This window comes from Chelonia mydas, chromosome 22, assembly GCF_015237465.2.
Source record: "Chelonia mydas isolate rCheMyd1 chromosome 22, rCheMyd1.pri.v2, whole genome shotgun sequence".
Classification (NCBI taxonomy): Eukaryota; Metazoa; Chordata; order Testudines; family Cheloniidae; genus Chelonia; species Chelonia mydas.
In genome coordinates, this window is record NC_051262.2 from 5,464,643 (window position 1) to 5,481,833 (window position 17,191).

At 47.8% G+C, this 17,191-nt stretch overlaps 1 protein-coding gene across 4 annotated transcripts in view; it reads right to left on the minus strand.

The window, feature by feature from the left end:
• The window catches only part of ETS1 (ETS proto-oncogene 1, transcription factor), a 120,833-nt gene that overhangs the window by 60,349 nt on the left and 43,293 nt on the right, over positions 1 to 17,191 (minus strand). The window contains exon 1 of one of the 4 annotated variants that reach the window (XM_037882275.2): positions 11,131 to 11,665. The exons of 2 other annotated variants lie outside the window; for them this stretch is intronic. In XM_037882275.2, coding sequence (XP_037738203.1) covers positions 11,131 to 11,212 — 82 coding nt within the window. In that variant the 5' untranslated portion in view covers positions 11,213 to 11,665. Of the gene's footprint in view, positions 1 to 11,130; positions 11,666 to 17,191 lie in introns of those variants that run through there. One more of the 4 variants, XM_043533902.1, reaches the window with a different exon arrangement.

A 17,191-nucleotide genomic window follows, 5' to 3' on the forward strand; every position in this document is an offset into this window, starting at 1 on the left:
GATTTAGTGGTTGGAACAGGGGACTGAGAGTCAGGATTCCTGGGTTCTAATCCTGGCTCTGCTGCTGACTCCGCTTCAGACAAGTCACTTAGCTTCCCTGCCTCAGTTTCTCTATCTGTAAAGTTGAGCCTGTCTCACAGGTTTTAGAGGTGGTCAGGCCTAATTTGCAAGGTGCCTGGATCCTCAGATGAAATGGATCTAGCATTTTCACCTACAGAGGCCAGAACGGATAACCCTGCCCCATGCCAAGAGAATACTGGAGGTAGGGACGCACGTAGAGGAAAGAGGCTGTTTGGAGGCCGGAGGGTTTGGGGGCCTCTATACATTTGGAATAAACATCCAAACTTCTGCACATCTCCCTGGACCCCAAGCTCTGAAGCCCTGATCATACCAAGCAGCCATATTTTAAATGAGCTAAGAGCCACCAGAATTCACATATAACTTAGCATCACCTACATGTACAAACTCTTAAGGTACAGTTCTTGTCTGCAAAACACAACGTTCAAATGCTGAGAACAAAACATCTGCCTCCCCACGCCCCCGGATCCAAATGCTCTTGAAATCTGGGGAGAGTGGGATCTCGATAAGAACTTGGGGCCCATCAGTGGTTTAAACAACATCCAACTCGGTGGCCAATTTTATTTTTGTACGTCTCTCCGGGCCAGACTGTGAACTTTGTATTCCCGCTGGGGGAGCAGTTACTCACTAGAGTAAAATGACTTGGTGTTTAAGTGTCTGCAGAGCTGGGCTCTGAATTCTCACCATTTGCAAGTACAGCTAGCAGCAAGCACTAGAATGAAATCAGCGTGGATTTGCACCAGTTGAGACACAGGTGTAAACACAGCAGCTAGGCAATCCTGAATGCATCGTCTCACACCGGGCAGCAGTACAGGCTCTCTTAGTAGCCAACATGAACATACCGCTATTATCGTTGGAAACAGCGGAGTCGGACCACAGTTTCGTGATAAGCAGAGCCAAAAATAAATACTAGAAAAATCCAACAAGGCAGGCGGGTGCACCAGAAATTCAGCCTCATTAGAACTCGAGCGGCCCCCCAAAAATCCCACTGCACCTGGGAAAAATGCGGGCTCTTGCTAAAGAATCAATAAATATTTATTGTTTCGCCAGCAGTATTTTGAGCGTGGATGTAAGCATGGCCCGACGCCAGCAAAACTGGAGTCTTCTTGGCCAGCACGGCAGACAAATTTCTCTCTGTATCTATTTGGAAGATTATAAACTACACAAGGAAAAAAAAAAAAGAAAAAAAAGAACCCCACAGGGCAGGGAGCAGCTCAGTCACGGAAGAGGAACAAAGGGGCTGAGATATAGAGCCAGATCCCAGGTGGTGGGGGAATCGACGTAGTCCCACTGGCTTCAATGGAGCTATGCTGATTTGCACCAATTGTGGATCTGGCCTTGTGCCCCACCAGGCTCAAATACCTCATGTTACAAATCTGGAGAGTTAGGGCCTGGTCCTGTCGCTGGATCTGAGCGAGCAGCACCTTGCATCCAAGAGCAGCTCCCCACAGGTGCCATACACACAGCTCACTGCAGCACAGGGCCTCAGAAAGGAAGCTGTTGACAATAATGCAGCTTGATCAATAGGTAGGACGGCCGTTGACTTCAGTGGGCACAGGATCAGGCCCTTGGCCACTTAAAGGATGTAAGATTTGATATTGGTAAGCCCTGCAAAACAACGAACCAGACGGGGGGGGCGTAAGGGAAAACACTGAGGGTGAGTGGATGAACTGCTGAGCTCCAGCCGTGGAATGAAATTGCTTGTGAGCCAGCCCAGACAATGACTGGAAGCAGCCAGAGAAGTGTTCATTGCACCTGATGGCAAAGGGCCCAATTCAACAGCCGTTGAAATCAGTGGGAATCTTGCCATTGACTTCAATGGACATTACGTTAAATGCCCTGGATCTAGAAGCTGCCTTGAGCGGCTTGTCCCTGACACTGGGGTTAGCTGGTGCATGTAGTCAAGAGGCAGAGAATTCAGAGGTGTGTGTCATTCACAGACTGCGCATCTGTCTCTGAGGAAGTCAGGCAATTTGCCCACCTGGTACTGGTTGCCACCTGACAGGGTAAAAAGAGAGAAACCTCCTCCCCCCTCTTTTGGATCAACCCCGCTCAGAAACAGAAGTGAAAAATAACCCATGGCAGGATGCCCAGTTCCAGACTCTAACACTTGACTCCCATTCCCCCCACCCACCAAAAGAGGCTGATGTTAAGGACCATGACTGAAATGCAGCCACTTCTGGGATGGGGGAAAGCAAACAGATGTCACAGAGCACACTGTGACAGCAGTGGGATGGATGGAAAATGCACTCCAAGGATGGTGGGGTCGATCCCCTTGCAAAAGGACCATGGGATCTGTAATACTGATGATGAGCAGGCAGGAGCTCAGCTTTTAAGGCCTTGCCACAAAAAGCCAAACACAGTAAACTCCATGTGGTTCACACCAGATGAGTATAGGATAGGTGCCACCCTAGTGGCTGGTCCACCAGAGGATAAGAGCCTACTACTACTAGCGGTTAAAGGAGTTCTTTCACTTGCTCAGGTGGTTCAGGTCCATGCCACAAGTTCATGGTCCAAACCCTGCTGATGACCCAGTACACCTGGAACTCCAACTGGCTAGCTCAGAACAATAAAAGGCTAGAATGCCTCTGGGAGAACTCACACCTGTAGTTTCAAGATAGGGAGGTTCAGCAAACCAGATGCTTTAGCCCCCTAAGCCACCTCCCTGCAGCTCAATAAGCTAGAATATCTTTTCTTTAAACCAGACCTCTGCCCATCTGGCTGCACAAAGAAACACAAAAATCCAGGCAAAGTGGTGAAGAAAAAAAAACCCCAAAGGTTCCTCTTCCACCAACCCTGAGACTGACACCCAGGCTGCTCATGCTCCGCCTTAGCCCTTCAGTAGCATCCAATCTATTGAGAATGGAGGACACCATTAGTGTGATGTGAGTGTGAGTCAGAAAACTCTGCTGGTTTTAAAAAAGGTATGTTCTTACTCAGCGCACACCTGCTCCCTGAGTAGCTGTCTGAGCAAGACAGAAACGGCTGGAGGAAAGTAGGGCTCTGCCATTCTGTCTCCAGCAGCAGAGCTATCCTCTGAAGTTCTGGCTGTTGGATCTGTATCCGTGAAGGTAAATGGGACCCACAGCTTGGCTTTCAGATCCCAGGCAGCACTTGCAGAGCTGAAAGTTTGATGGTTGGTGGGGGAGTTATCTTCTGACTTGTAAAGCAGACAGAGCTGGAGGAAGGGTGGTCCAATGGTTAGTGCATTAATGGAGGTCTCGGGAGACTCAGGTTCAATTTGTTGCTCTGCTACAGGCTCCCTTTGTGAACTTGGGCAAGTCACTTAGCCCCCTTTTACAGTTGGGAAACTGAGGCACAAAGAGGCTGAGGCCCAGTTCTTTAAAGGTATTTAGAATTAAAGATTTCAATGGGAGATAGGCACCTAAATACCTTTGAGGATCTGGGCCCAACAGCACTGCCCTACCTCACAGGGGTGTTGTGAAGATAAATCCCTTTCAGACTAGGAGGTGCTCAGATACTGAGCAAATGGGGGCCATATCAATCCCTAGGAACATGCCCTTGGGGCTGGATTTTAACTTAACTGTCTGCCCTGAGTAAGGGCTGGTGCCTAAATAAATGGAGTCTGTTCACGGATATCAGTGCAAGCAGGATTGGATCCCAAGGCATCTAAAATTCTGGAATATCAGTGGCAAGCGATTCTGTTCCCAGGTGTAAGGAATGTTGGACAGTTGTCTTGCAAGCAGCCAAACTGGTACAACTATGGAGATTTTGATCCTCTCCTGTAGCACAGCAGTTCATCCAGGCAATTTTAACAACAGTGCTAACTTTGAATTGCCCTTCTGAATTGCCATCGGCAGGAGGAGGGCAATCACTTGCCATAATAACACTATATCTTCTTAGATAAGGTATTTGAAGTAGAATAAACTAGTCTGAGTGAACTGCTGGCCAATGCAGTGAGGAACCTTTTAAAAATATGCATTGCCTTGGATTTGGGATCCTTATAATCCTGTGACAAATTTGCCCCAATTCAGGCAAGAGGGTTGTTCTCTTGGACCAGTGAGACAGACACAGAAGTGATTTACAGATGCATCCACTACACACGTGAGCATCTTTTCTCATGTAATATAGTTGTCTTGCTATACTTGAGTATTGGTTTGTACCGAGCCTGACCATGGAAAGCAGATCTGCCAGATCAGAGTGACAGTCTTTTACAGAAACATTTCTTTTAGCTGGTTTCCTTGTAAATATCAGCCTGTCCTATTCCAGGCAGAGAGCATGCAAACCCCAGCTACTTTGCTGTATAACCGCCAGCAGTCAGCTATCAGTGTGCAATGCCTGTCATGAAACTTGAAACTTGACTGCAAACACTCTCTTTCCGTGGAGAGCTAAAAAGCAAAAGACCAAAATGATACTTTATTCTTCCTTTATTTTATAAAGTTTGTCCATCTACATACAGCACATGGAAATGGCATGGCAAATTGGAGGATGCTCCATGTAATTACATTGTAATTGCACAGGTATTGCATGGTTTATCTGAGTTCTCTGACATAAAGCATTGCCAAGTGCAAGAACGGAAGGTTGGTTTTGCTCCCCTGGACCGGAAATATTGTTCTGTTTTCCCTACACAGAGCAAAATATGCCCTATTATTCTAGGTAACTATTTAAATGAAGGACAAGAAATAAAGTACAAACATCATTTCACATGAGCGTCTCCCACATTACAATCCTTTTGACTGCCGTTCTCCTTTGCAGACAGATGTTTTACAGTTAAATAAATTGCAACACAGAGAAAACATAATCAAACTATCCAATGGGAGTCAGGCGTCTAACCTGCTTTGGCACTTTTAAAAATTGTCTCTATTTGCATCTTTAGGTACCTAAATACCTTTAAAAACCTAGGCCAAAGTCCTCTCATGTTTCCAGTCCCAAGACCACATTATGGTAAGATAAGAGCTAAACCTGATGCTACGGAGCCTCTCTTGTATACAATAGTGAAGCACTTCACTGGTAGCTACTGCCACTCCAAACTACCTTACATGATAGATATGTAATATTAAATTGTTATTACTGATGAGTCAAGACACCACATGTCACTGCTGCTACTTATTCGCACAGTACCATAAGGAGACAATTTGCAATGCACTTCTGGAGCGAATACCTTCACCTGCTGATCATTTGCAAATACCATTATCCACAGGTCCTTTTATTTGTGGCAGTGCTGTCTAGCGAGTAGCGCATTGGCCTAACTGTCAGGAGACCCAAGTTCTAATCCTGCCTCTGCTGTGTGACCTCAGAAAAGTCACCACCACTGTTTCTTTGCCCACCTTTTGTTGGCTTATAGTGCATGTTCTTCAGGGCAAAGACAAGTCTCTCATTATGTGTGCGGACAGCACCTAGCACAATGGAGTCCTCGTCTCAATTGGGCTCCTTAGGCACTATTATAATACAAATAATAATACCAAGGTATAATAAGGAAATTGTCATAGAATAACTAGAAGCAAAGAGATCATGACGGTGCTTCATCCCTATTGGTGGCTGCATTTGAGCACTGGTGATCAGTACAGTGCATGGGGATGAAAGGTGTTGTAAGTAGGAGGTAGAAGACCAAAAAGAAAAAGTCCCTTAAAATCAGTAGGGAAACAAAGGATGCTGTGGATCCAGAGAGCAGCCCAATGGGACAGCCCTGCCCAAGGATGACAGGAGTGTATGATGTGGACTTCGTTAGCACCCTGTGGGGCAAGAAAATCTGCTCCCTTCCCCTAAAGTTATTGCCCCTCCTCCCTTCCTCCCACCTACCCACCCGCTCACCTATCTGAGCAATTGCCTCCTCCCAAGGGATGCTCCCAGTTCTGGAGCAGGTACCTTTAGTTCCCAGATTCTGCTGCGATGTGCATTGAAGGGAATGCAGCCAGTGCTTAAGATTCTGGAGTACATCCAAGACCCTACTGTGCACTGCCTGATCATAACCAATGATCTGGACCCTCATGCCCCATCTTGTCCCCTCCCTCCCTCCCTCCACACCTTTTATTTCTGCAGGAGTGGGAAGTGGATGGAAAAAAGTTCTGGAGGCCTAAAGAGCAATTCAGGAATAGCTTTCTTCTGAGTAGCTACAGCAATGCCAGTGTTCTTCCCTTAGGCCAGTCAGATGGCTCCCCTTGAATGAGACTGCCCGGCTTATTCACCTGCCCTAGCCTCAGAGCGCACGTAGCAGGTCCTGCGAGTGAAGGTGTTCCTGTTACACTTGCTAGAGGAAGCAGGGTAAACATTGCATTTTACAAGGGATGAACGATGGTCTTGTAGGCAACAGGCCTGGTGGCCAGACCTCCCTGTTTCTATTCCCAGCCCTGCCACAGACTCACTGCGCCACCAAATCACTGTCTCTTTGCTGTGCCTCAGTTTCCCCACCTGGGAAATAGCAATCAGAACACTAAACTCTGGGGTGTTGTGAAGGTCCATTCATTCATACTTTCAAAGCACTCTGAGATCCTGCTAGGGAAGGCAGTGTAGACATGCATAGCATATGTGCACTCACGGGAGGATTTCCTTCGTTTGGAAAGCCCCTGAATTACTTGGCTAGGTCACTAGATTGCTTTTGCCTTTGAAGAGCGGAGAACAGAAGGAAGCGACCCTGCCAGTGAAGAGTTAAGCCACTTGATGCATCTTGGCCCCATGTCCAAATGCTGATGATCAAAGCCCTCTCACATGTTACACTGGATTAGATACCACATAGAAGCGTTCCACTTCCCCTTTCCTAACAGTAATCTTGCTGAAGAACCTGAGCCCATCTCATCCCTACCCTATAAACCAGGTGAAGGGCTCTCCCAGATAAAAATCTATCATGAAGATGCCACCCCTGCGTGATCCAGTGGAAATAATGAGTCTCAAGGTTACAGGACTCGGGAATATGCATGGGAAATAATGTCATGACAGCGCTCCCACACAGTGTTTGTTACACCGCCCACAAAGAGATGGATTCTTCTTCTGGTGTAAATGAGGAGCAAGTCCACTCAGCACAACACCCACCTCAAACTGGGAAGAGCAGGAGGAGAATCAGGCCACAATCTCTCCCCATTTTAATGTTCTATTGTCTTGCTGCTCGGTCACCTGTGGAAAACCCCAAGGGCAACAAGTCACAGAGTTCATTAGGGAGAAATGAACTCCTCTCTTCCGAGTTCCAATACACGTCCCCAGCTTTCAGCCAGGGCTGCCAAGTTGCTTTTTTACTCGAACCACAGAGGCCAGGTCAGCGTTTGCAGAGCTGCTGCATGTAGAAGGATGCACCTAGGGCAGGGTTTACCAATTTCAATATTATTTTTAAAAAAAAACTGGTTAGCTGTGTCCCACCTTTTATAGGACGGCTGGCAAACTTTGCCCTGCCAAGTACACCCTGCAGGCTAGTTAGGGATTTGGAATTTAACCTGGCTCTACTGTACATTCAAATCATGTATTAAATTATTACTCTGATAACCCACCTAACATGCAACATCTACCTATCTAACTAGGTTCTTATACAGATGCCCATCACCCTGGTATCTGAGTCAACTTCTCATCTCTCACACACACATTGGCAACAAGGCCTGGATCTCACTTTGGAAAGTTTCATACAACTTTGCACCCCTTGGTCAAAGGCAACCCACATTACTTTTAAAACGTCTGGGCGTGCTACACGTCCCATCTAACTTTCCTGAGTGAAGGTGGGTTGAACAGGGGAGCAAGATTTTATTCCAGGGGAAGGGAGAGAGGAAGTGAGAGGTGGGAAGAGCTTTACCCGGCTATCAGCCCAGCCCATGCATCTCCATTGTTTTACAAGAGCATCAGGCACCTGGCATATTCAACACTGTTGATGCACTGAAATAAACTAAGACTGCAGCAATTCTCACTGTATACAATTAAGCCGTCAGATAACAGGGTGACTCACAGAAGGCAAAAACATCCAAGCAGCAGGAAGACTAGATGGGTCAGAGACTGATACCTTGTTCAGCATTGACCAAAAGTTGGCACTATCGGTGTTCATTGTCCTGTTGGAAAGGAGTTGCTGGTCTCCGTCCACTCCTAGTGAGGCAAGCGTCCGTAACCCAAAACACTGCCACCTTTGCTGGCAGCCTCGGAGGGAGTCTAAGGTTCATCGGACAGAGCACCATCAGCATCCAGAGACGGCAGTCCCGAGCCCCACCCCATGATCTTGACATTCATTAAACTACAGGAAGGAAAGTTTCAACTTTTCTTTTAAAATTTAAGGGGGGGTAGAGGGAGGGTTAAGCCGCCTAATTGACAACACTGACTTTGGCTCACAAGAATAGTACAACCACCAAAACAGAAGCAACGGGAACTACACGCAATAGGAAGTAGTCTAATTTTTTAGTGTTCTTTCGGCCAAAGTTTGAACTTGGGGTCAACTGTTAAAAAAATGCCTACAGTCCGCAAATGCACAGGAAGAATCAGGTTTAAACTTTAACGGGCTTCTTAATGTACAGAAAAGCCACTCAGCTTAACAGAACCTATGGGAAAAAGTTCTCTTTCCGAACAGCACCAGACAACCTGAGCAGGGCAGAATTCTGCTCCCACCTTACCTGCATGGAACTCCATCAATCCCAAAACTATTGAATGGGTGCAGAGCAGAATTGGGCAAATGGCAAAGAAGCCTGTCACTGGCTAGTGCCAGGAGATGTTAAAATTTAAACAGAAACCTTAGTATGGGTAGAGAGACAAAATAAATCCCCCAGTCCCTCCATACAAATATCCCCAGTAAATTCAGATATTTCTGCTCATCATATCTCCCTGCCTTTACCTTGCAGACAAAGTAACCTTGTTCCTTAAACATGGGAATAATCTTTTGTTTAACACTCTCCTAACCAGAGCTTGCAGAAGTAGGCATAAATGGCTAACAATGTCAAAGGTGACTCTGGGCCAGACTTTTAAATGTTTTTAGGCACCTAAAGATGCAGATAGGGATTTTCAAAAGAGGGCCGAAGTCCCACCGAAATCAGTGGAAGTTAGGCGCCAAACCTACGTCACCACTTTTGAAAATTCCACTAGGTGCTTATCTGCATCTTTCGATGCTTAAATACCTTTAAAACTCTGGCCATTAGGAGCTTCCAATGAAACTTAGACTCTTAAGTGCCTAAATTGCTTCTGAAAATGGGACTTAGGTGCTTTTGAGATTTGTACCCAGTGTCACAACATTACAGGGCCATAGACATCACTGGTCTGATTGCCAGAGGTGCTGAGCATCTGCAAATTTCCACTGAAGTTGCCTTTGAATAACCAGGCTGCATATACATGGATGCCTGCACTTGCATGTGATGTTGTGCAACCTAAACATGTATTGATTTACGGTAGCTATCTCCAGACAAGCTGATCTGATGCAGAGATAAACTACGAGCTGGTATGCTAACCACTAAACCATTGCTGGCCCCTTGTATTTCTACTGTCAGCTGTCACTTCATTTCCCACATGCAGTCTGAAAGCACTTCAACTGGCAGGAACAGAGCCCAGACTGGATTTCCTAGAAACTCAATAAGTGACCAAGAAATGCAGAACTCTCCGACTGGTTTATTTATTTATTACACTGGTACCCTACAAAAGCCAGAGACGCCAATTTCAATCAACGGGAGATCTTGCCACTACTCTAGCAATGGAGAGGAGCTATGGGGCTGAGCTTACCCCCCTCTTGGACCTAGATGGAAAAGTTTTTGCCGCAGGCCCTTTCATGATTAAAGACCTACACTCTCCCCCAGCAAAAGCTGCAATGGAAGTTACTTGAGCGTTGGGGGACAGACAGGCGAGTTAAATGAGGTTAGGATGAGAACAGCAACCCTTATTATGGCAGAGACTGAACTATTAGTGTTAACCACAGAAAGCAGTAGCTCAACTTATAGCGGGTAACAATAAACACATAGCAACATGTAACTGAAACACCCTCTCCAGATAACATCAGCTCCCCTCCCAACACACACATTCTCCAGGGAAAGAGAGAGAAGCAACAGCCGCAGCAATGCTCACTGGTTCAAATGTTTAACAGGTCTGCTGATGGGCCCACATGCTAGGCTCGGGGTTTGGTGGGCACAAGATATTTCCAGGATCTTGTGTGAGGCACTAAGACCTGCCTCAGTAATAACAACCGCTCGAATATTTGAATGAGGGAGAGAGGGGGTTTCTCTGTGTAAAAGTGATCAAAGCTTCTTCCCCTTCTCCAAATCTCTCCTTAGTCAGTTGTCCCTCGCTAAGTAGAACAAACCATCTAGAGAAGGGAGAACCACGTGAGAGAAGCATTCGCGTCGGCAATAAAACAGTCTTACAACTGATCCGAGATCAGAGCATTTTGCTTTATCCCCTTCTTCCCTAAATGCGTTTCTCGATTCTTGTATACAGGGAGTTACGAGGGAGGGAGGGGAAAGGGAAGAGGTCGCCTGCAGCAGATCCCGTTACAATAAAAGTTGGGGGGGGGTAGAAGGGGGGGAAGTGGAGGGGTGGTTACAATTTCAGCCCACACATTTTGCAAAACTCGCAAGGCAAATATTTTACCCCCATCTCCCACCTCCTAAAAGAACAGCTGCAAAAATAAACTGCACCGAGGGGAAAGATTCTCATGAATCCCAGGGGACAAGAATCTTAGAACCTGGTCAAACAGATCCTAGGGGGCCGCAATGCAACAGAGCCGCAGCCAACCCTCCCAATGAACTTCAGCTAGAGACCGACTGCCGCGACAACATGCCCCTGGGATCGCCTTCCCAGGCCCAGTGGTCCCACAGTGCAGGCGAGACATCTCCCGGCATAGATCCAGCAGTGAAATGAATCCCAAGCACCAGAGATCCCGAACCAGCGACCAAAGGCTCCAGCAGTGAAATTAACCCCGTGCCCCCCCGTCCCCCCCCAAGCCAAGATCACAGACCTCAGGCTGCAGCAGTGAAATGTACTAACCAGAGCCAGGATCAGAGCGCACAGACCAGATACAATATATTAACCCACCCCACCCCACCCCGCCTCCAAGAGCAAGGATCCAGCCGTGAAACTTACCCCCCTCCCTCGCCACAGACACCCCCGCTCCTAGCTCCGGTGGGGGTGGGAGGCAGCCGCCGGCAAGCTTACCCGGGGAAGGGAAGAAATCCACATCCACCTTCTCAGTTTTGATGATGGTCAGGGTGGGTTTCAAGTCCACCGCCGCCTTCATGGTTCGCTCCCGGCTTCCCTCGGATTTATTTGGAAATAGTCACTGTCCAGGGGGTAGGGGGACGAGAGGCTGGTGCCTGGATTCCCGGGCCCCCCTACTGGGAAGGGTGCTGTGCGCCCCTGCCTGCCTGGCGCAAAGTTGAGCGCTTGGAGAAGAAGGGGGAGCGTCTCTCCTCCCCTCCCTCCTTCCCCGGTCCCACGCTCAGCCTGGCCCTTCTCCTCCTCCTCGGCCCGACGGGGTCGGTATCTCTCCTTTCGCTGCCTTCCGCACTCCCTCGCTCTTATTCTTCTAGGGCGGATCTTCTCACAGCCGCCGCAGCTGAGTCGCCCCCCCCTCCCCGCCCCTCACCCCTAGCCCAGCGAGAAGCGGTTGGGGTGAGGAGCTCCGGGCTGCAGGGAAGGGGAGGGAGATGGGCCGGGCTCAGCTTCGGTGACAGCGGCCGGGGGAGGGACCCGGCTTCCTCCGCCCAGCCGGCCTCCAAAGCCCAGAGAGGAGCGCACGGTTCCGGGCGCCTTGGAGAGGGCAGGGCGCACCAGCCCCTCCACAATGGAGAGGGACCCTGCCCCACCCAGCCGATGGAGGAAGGGGGAGTTCCCTGCCCAACTAGAGGGTCCGGCTGGGGGGGAAGGCCCCATATTCCAGTAAAGTCCCATGCCCCATAGATAGGGTGTGTGGAGAGGGAAAGTCCCATGCCTCTCCCATTAAGGTGAGTGGGGAGAAGGTCCCATGCCCTATCCACCTAGTGCTGGAGGGAAAACGAGTCCCATCTAGGAGCTGGCTGGAGAGAAAGTTCCAGGCGCCTCCTCGAGGGTGGGGTTGGAGGGGAAGGTCCCAGGAAAATGTCCTATCGAATTTAATTGGGCTGCTCCCCACTAAAATGCTACCGAATTTACTCTGAAAACCTAGGAAGAATTGAATAGAGAACGAGCTCCATTCTATAGAGCAATTAAGCCATCCTATCCCTATCATTCTCCATGAAATCCTATAGGTCTTTTCTAGGCGGGATGGATAAAAATAAGCAAATACGACTACGGCAGGATGATACCACAGTTTGGTCTCAGCTATACACAGAGCTGATTGAGTCAAAGCCCATTGAAGTCAATGGAGAGACTCTCCATTGATTTCAGTGGGCTATGGCTCAGGCCCAGCTAGGAGATAACTGCATAGCTACATGCCTTCATAGAGCCTTCTGTCACCTAGAGCGTCTGTTCACAGCTAAAAACTGAACAAAAAGACATGTATTTATTAAAAAACCAGCACTAGGAATCTTCGACTAGGACTCGATGAGAAAACACAACTTGTCATGGCAAGCTATCCCATGGAGACACTTTTGATTATCCAAGATGTCGAATTCTTGTCGAATCCAAGACAACTGCTTTCCTCCTGGTACTGTTCACTCCTCACCTGAACTGTCAAGAGTTGCTGTGCACAGTTATGCAGCCTGATGCACGCCACACCAGAAGTGGCTGCATTCATTGGGTATCTGTGTGGCATGTATGCTCAAGGAAGTGCATGCATGCTGATGGGATTGTGTGTGTGCGGGGGAGGGGGAAATGTATGTGCATTCTGGGGTTTGTTTGTGTGTGCATGGGGAGGGGAGAGAAAGGCAGGAAGAGAGAGAGAAAGTGCGTGTGCACACACGCATGTGCGGGCATGAATGCCTGAAATGGTTGGAAGTTATTTAGTACAGCTCTAGTTTGCACAACTGGTTTGTAAAGGGGCTTGAAAGGTGCTATAAAGATGTGAGATCAATATCATACCAGTGTGTCGTGAACTTAACTGAAGAGAAGAATCTCGGTTTTCACATAAAATACAGTATGTTTTATAGGTAGCAAAAACTTCAGACCACAAACGGCAGAGCAAGAAAGGAGCTTATGACTCAGAGATGTCAATTTACCGGTATAAGTGTAAAAAAGACCAAAACAAATGTCCTTAGCAACCTGCCGTTGTGGTTCTCACTCTCAAAAGCTAACAGTCTCTGTTATATGCTGAGAGAGACTGGATCCTTTTACTCAGAGATGGGCTGAATTCTCCATTCCAGATCTGAACACCACAGAAACGGGAGGCAGTCTGGATCCAAATTGCATGGCTAGCTCTATTATCTAGGAAGGGATGAACCAAAATCCCGATTCCTAACAGGTATAAGAATCTGAATAGACTCGCCTCATCGCCAGAGCTTACCTATGTCTAGATGCAGATACAAACGTTGTAGCTCAGGGCTATTTCTAGTTGTCCCTAGTGGTAGTTTTACCATTGACCGAGAGCACATTTCTAGAGGAAAGAGCCATGTGGCTTAGGAGGCCATGGGGTTGAATAACAAGGAGTCAGGAGCCATGGGGCTTGATTCTCACTAATCCCCAAATCTTCCATCTATTTAGGTGCCTAAAGAATCAGACAGGCACAGAGTGCTGAAACAAGTTAGGCTCCTGACTCCCACTGACATTCAATTAAACTTAACGGCTAGAACCACAAAAAGATTTAGGCACCACTCAAAACCCCCACTCAGCTGCGGCCCAACCCCATAGGTGCCTAAATTCCCATTGCTCTGAAGTTTCTGCTGGTAAAGTCCTGTAGGCACCTAAGCTTCTGCCTGTGGGCATGGGCAAAACTGCCTGCGTTCGGACATTACTGAGCTATTTGGCACCCTACTTCACACCGAAGCCTTGGCAGGATTCTCATACTAGGCATACCGAGGGGCCCGATACCATGGCACACCTACCGCATCCGAACTATGGCTTAGCATCGCCATGCCCAAGTCCCTTTGCAGATCCAGCGTTAGGCACGTAATCCACTTCAGTGCTTTTCAAAAAAATCTTACTAAGCGCCCGCCTTTTGGCACCTAAATCCCCTTTACCCTACTCTAGCCGTGGAACTCCAGCAAAATGAGAACCAGGCTCCTGGATTCCATTCCCAGCTCAGCCACTGATCCACTGCGTGAGCTAAAAAAGGTCAGTCACTGCCTCAGTTTCCCCACAGGGATACTAATTCCTACCCACTTTTCAAAAGTGCTTTGAGACCTGCCCATGAAAAGCTGTGCACAAGTGATAAGCATTCTTCTTCGGTATCTAATGCAGCAATAAAACTGGAAATCTGAATCTGAAAAAGCATGATCAATAGCAACACACGGTTCTTATTTCACCCTCTTCCTCTGTTAGTGAGATGCTGTGCTGAGGGCTTGTATTTCCCTTTTGCTGTCTTCACAGATTTTTATTTTAGTTTTGCTCTTCTCCTGGTATGACTGGGAAACAGGGAGAGAGACAAAGGTGGAGATGAGTAACAAAGAAAGGACGAGGTTAGAGCAGAACCTTTCCAGTTCAAAATCAAAAGCTGATGCAAAAGAAACAGCTGCCCTTCTGTCGGACTTGTTCCAGCGCAGGCTTGGGAAGGGAAACATGATGCAATTTACACAGGCCGATAATCTTTCCCTTCCTATGTTTCCCAGGAATGCTGTAACCTCAAGGACTATGCATGTGTGAGCATATATACATGCATGCTGTAATTTGCTATGGGGAATGGCACGCTGGGGGCGGGGGAGACCGATTACATAGCTGGCTGCAGATTTTTGGCTGTAATGATGAAGCCATCAAAATGCACCTGTGGTCCCCACAGTATTAAAATGACCCAACCATTCAGAGGCGTTCGATAATCCAGGCTCTTCACATTGAGCCCCAGCCTCCTGCAGCAAACCACAATCCTCAGAATGAAACAAGATGACACATGCTACAAGATGAGACATGCTCAGAGTCTTGCCCCAGTGGTTGGCTGATGGGGATGGGCTGTCAACATCATCCATGAGAACGTACCTAGGAGGGAGCGTGGAAGGGTCAGCCAGTGGGATATGCAGAGTGCTGTAATGACAGGCAGGAGAATTAAAAATCTCTGCCAGAGGGGCCAAAGCCCTCATCTCCCGTAGTCAAGCCCTAGTCCCATGGGGCAATAATCCTACTTCAAGTGATAAAATTCCATGGACTGGCTGGGATCCCGAGCACCCGAAGCGAGCATCTTCCCTTCTGGTCAAATGCAATAAAGAGGTTTTTCTTAGGAAGTATATTTCGGTATACGCACAGATTCTTGGACTCCCCACTACGTTCTGGCCCAGCCAAACGAACGAGATGAAGTCACAACATGGTTGTAGTAGCTTCTTGCTCCTCCAACCTTCTGTTTCACTTCACTGCTCCAGGGATGAAAAAGGAGGCACTAAAATCCAACCACAAATTCTGGAAAACCAGAGGCTGCAGATGGTATTGGTAGGAGAACCCACAAGATCAGGAGAGAAGGGAACATCTGGGAGGCTGCAGCTAGAGAATTCCTAGTAGTCCAGCCTCTCTCTTTCGGACCAGCAACAACAGCCTCATTGCTGCCTTAATTTGGACTCATTTCAGAGCTTGAGACATGAAAGCCCTGGCTCTGAACTCCAGCTGAGACACTCAAGGGCTGTGTGTGTTTGGGAAGGCATGGAAAAAGTCCACTGAGTAGTTTCTTCAGCTGGGATGTGACCATTTGCATTCAAGTCCTCCCATTTGCATTCAAGTTAGCCTCAGCGCTTGCCAGAGCAATTCCTGTTTGCAAACATTAGAAAAATCTTTCCTCTTGAACATTCAAGATTCCCCCTTTCTTTCCATGCTCTCTCATTACTGAATGTTCATCACCATTAAGCTTCTCTCCTACAGAGGAGGACACGATCTCACAGCTGAGATGTTGAGAACGGCCCTCTTCTCACTGATAAGTTAAAAAGATTCTGCTGTTGTTCAGAGATAACCATTTGCCCTCCTTCTACAGTGGAACCCAGTTGCTTCTCAGTCCTTTGGAACAAAGAAAGGGCAGACAATAAAGTCCCCTTGTTCCCAGTGAGGCCTTTGTTTTGTTTTGTTTGTTTTACATAACAACAACAGTAAAGGAATTTAGTGTTAGTGAAAGGTGTCACAGATTGGGGCCTCATTCGTGACTTGGGGTTAACAATACTGCTCTTCCCAGCATGTCTTTCTGGTTCTGGCCCTTTCAATTTGGCAGAGCCAAACTGCAGTCTGAAAATAGCCATTCTGAGAACTTCCAGATTTTATGCAGCTGTAATGCCCCACTCATCTCCCCTCCTCCAAAATTTCCCTCTCTTATTGCCGAGGAGAGAGGACATTCTCAAACTGATGTCCTACTGACTGCATAAAGGAATCACTTCCACTCCCTCCCCTCAACCACTGAGATGCAGTCAGGTCTGGGGTGAAACGCAGCAGCTGTTTTAACAGCACACAACACCACCATGCAGCAGTTAAGGACAGGAAATTAAGAATACCCTAGCCAATTAAAACCACAGGGGGATATTTATAGCAGAACATAATTAGCCAAATTGAAGCCCGGCCCAAAATTGCAATGAGATTTTCTTAATGGCTGCAAGTGGCCAGGGCCTCCGTTTGATGACCTGTCAAGTAAACGATATCCAGAGGGCATCAGACAAAAATCAGGAGCAAAGGGAACAAATGGCATGTGATTCCAAGGGGAAACAGAGACGTGAAAGGATTTATTGCAAGAGGGTCACTGAGGGAAAGCACAGCGGTCACCTCCCCAAGAAAGGAAAAAAGCAAGGGAGGAGGCTGCTGGGTGTGGAGCTGGTGAAAGGCGATGAGAGGGAAAAGTAAGTGGCTGCTAGGCATGTTCCTCAGGGAGATACCTTTCCTGGAATTTAAAATGATACGAGAAATTCTTTCACGCACCATAATAGCTGGGAAGCATTAGAGATGGTTGGTCTATGCTGGTAAATGGGGCTGGATTGGCAGCCTGGTGACCCAAGTCTTTTCTTTACAGACAGGAAGCAGCAGGGTAAGTCTAACCCATTAGTCAGCATGTGCTGTGTGTTCCTCCTGATCCCCAGGGAACCGCAGTCTGTTACAGGGCCCACAGCTTGAACTGTAGGGACTTACGTTTTGAGGTCCCTAGTTTGGTCCCCAATATCAGCTAGCATGCCACATAAATGGGGACTTCTCCAGC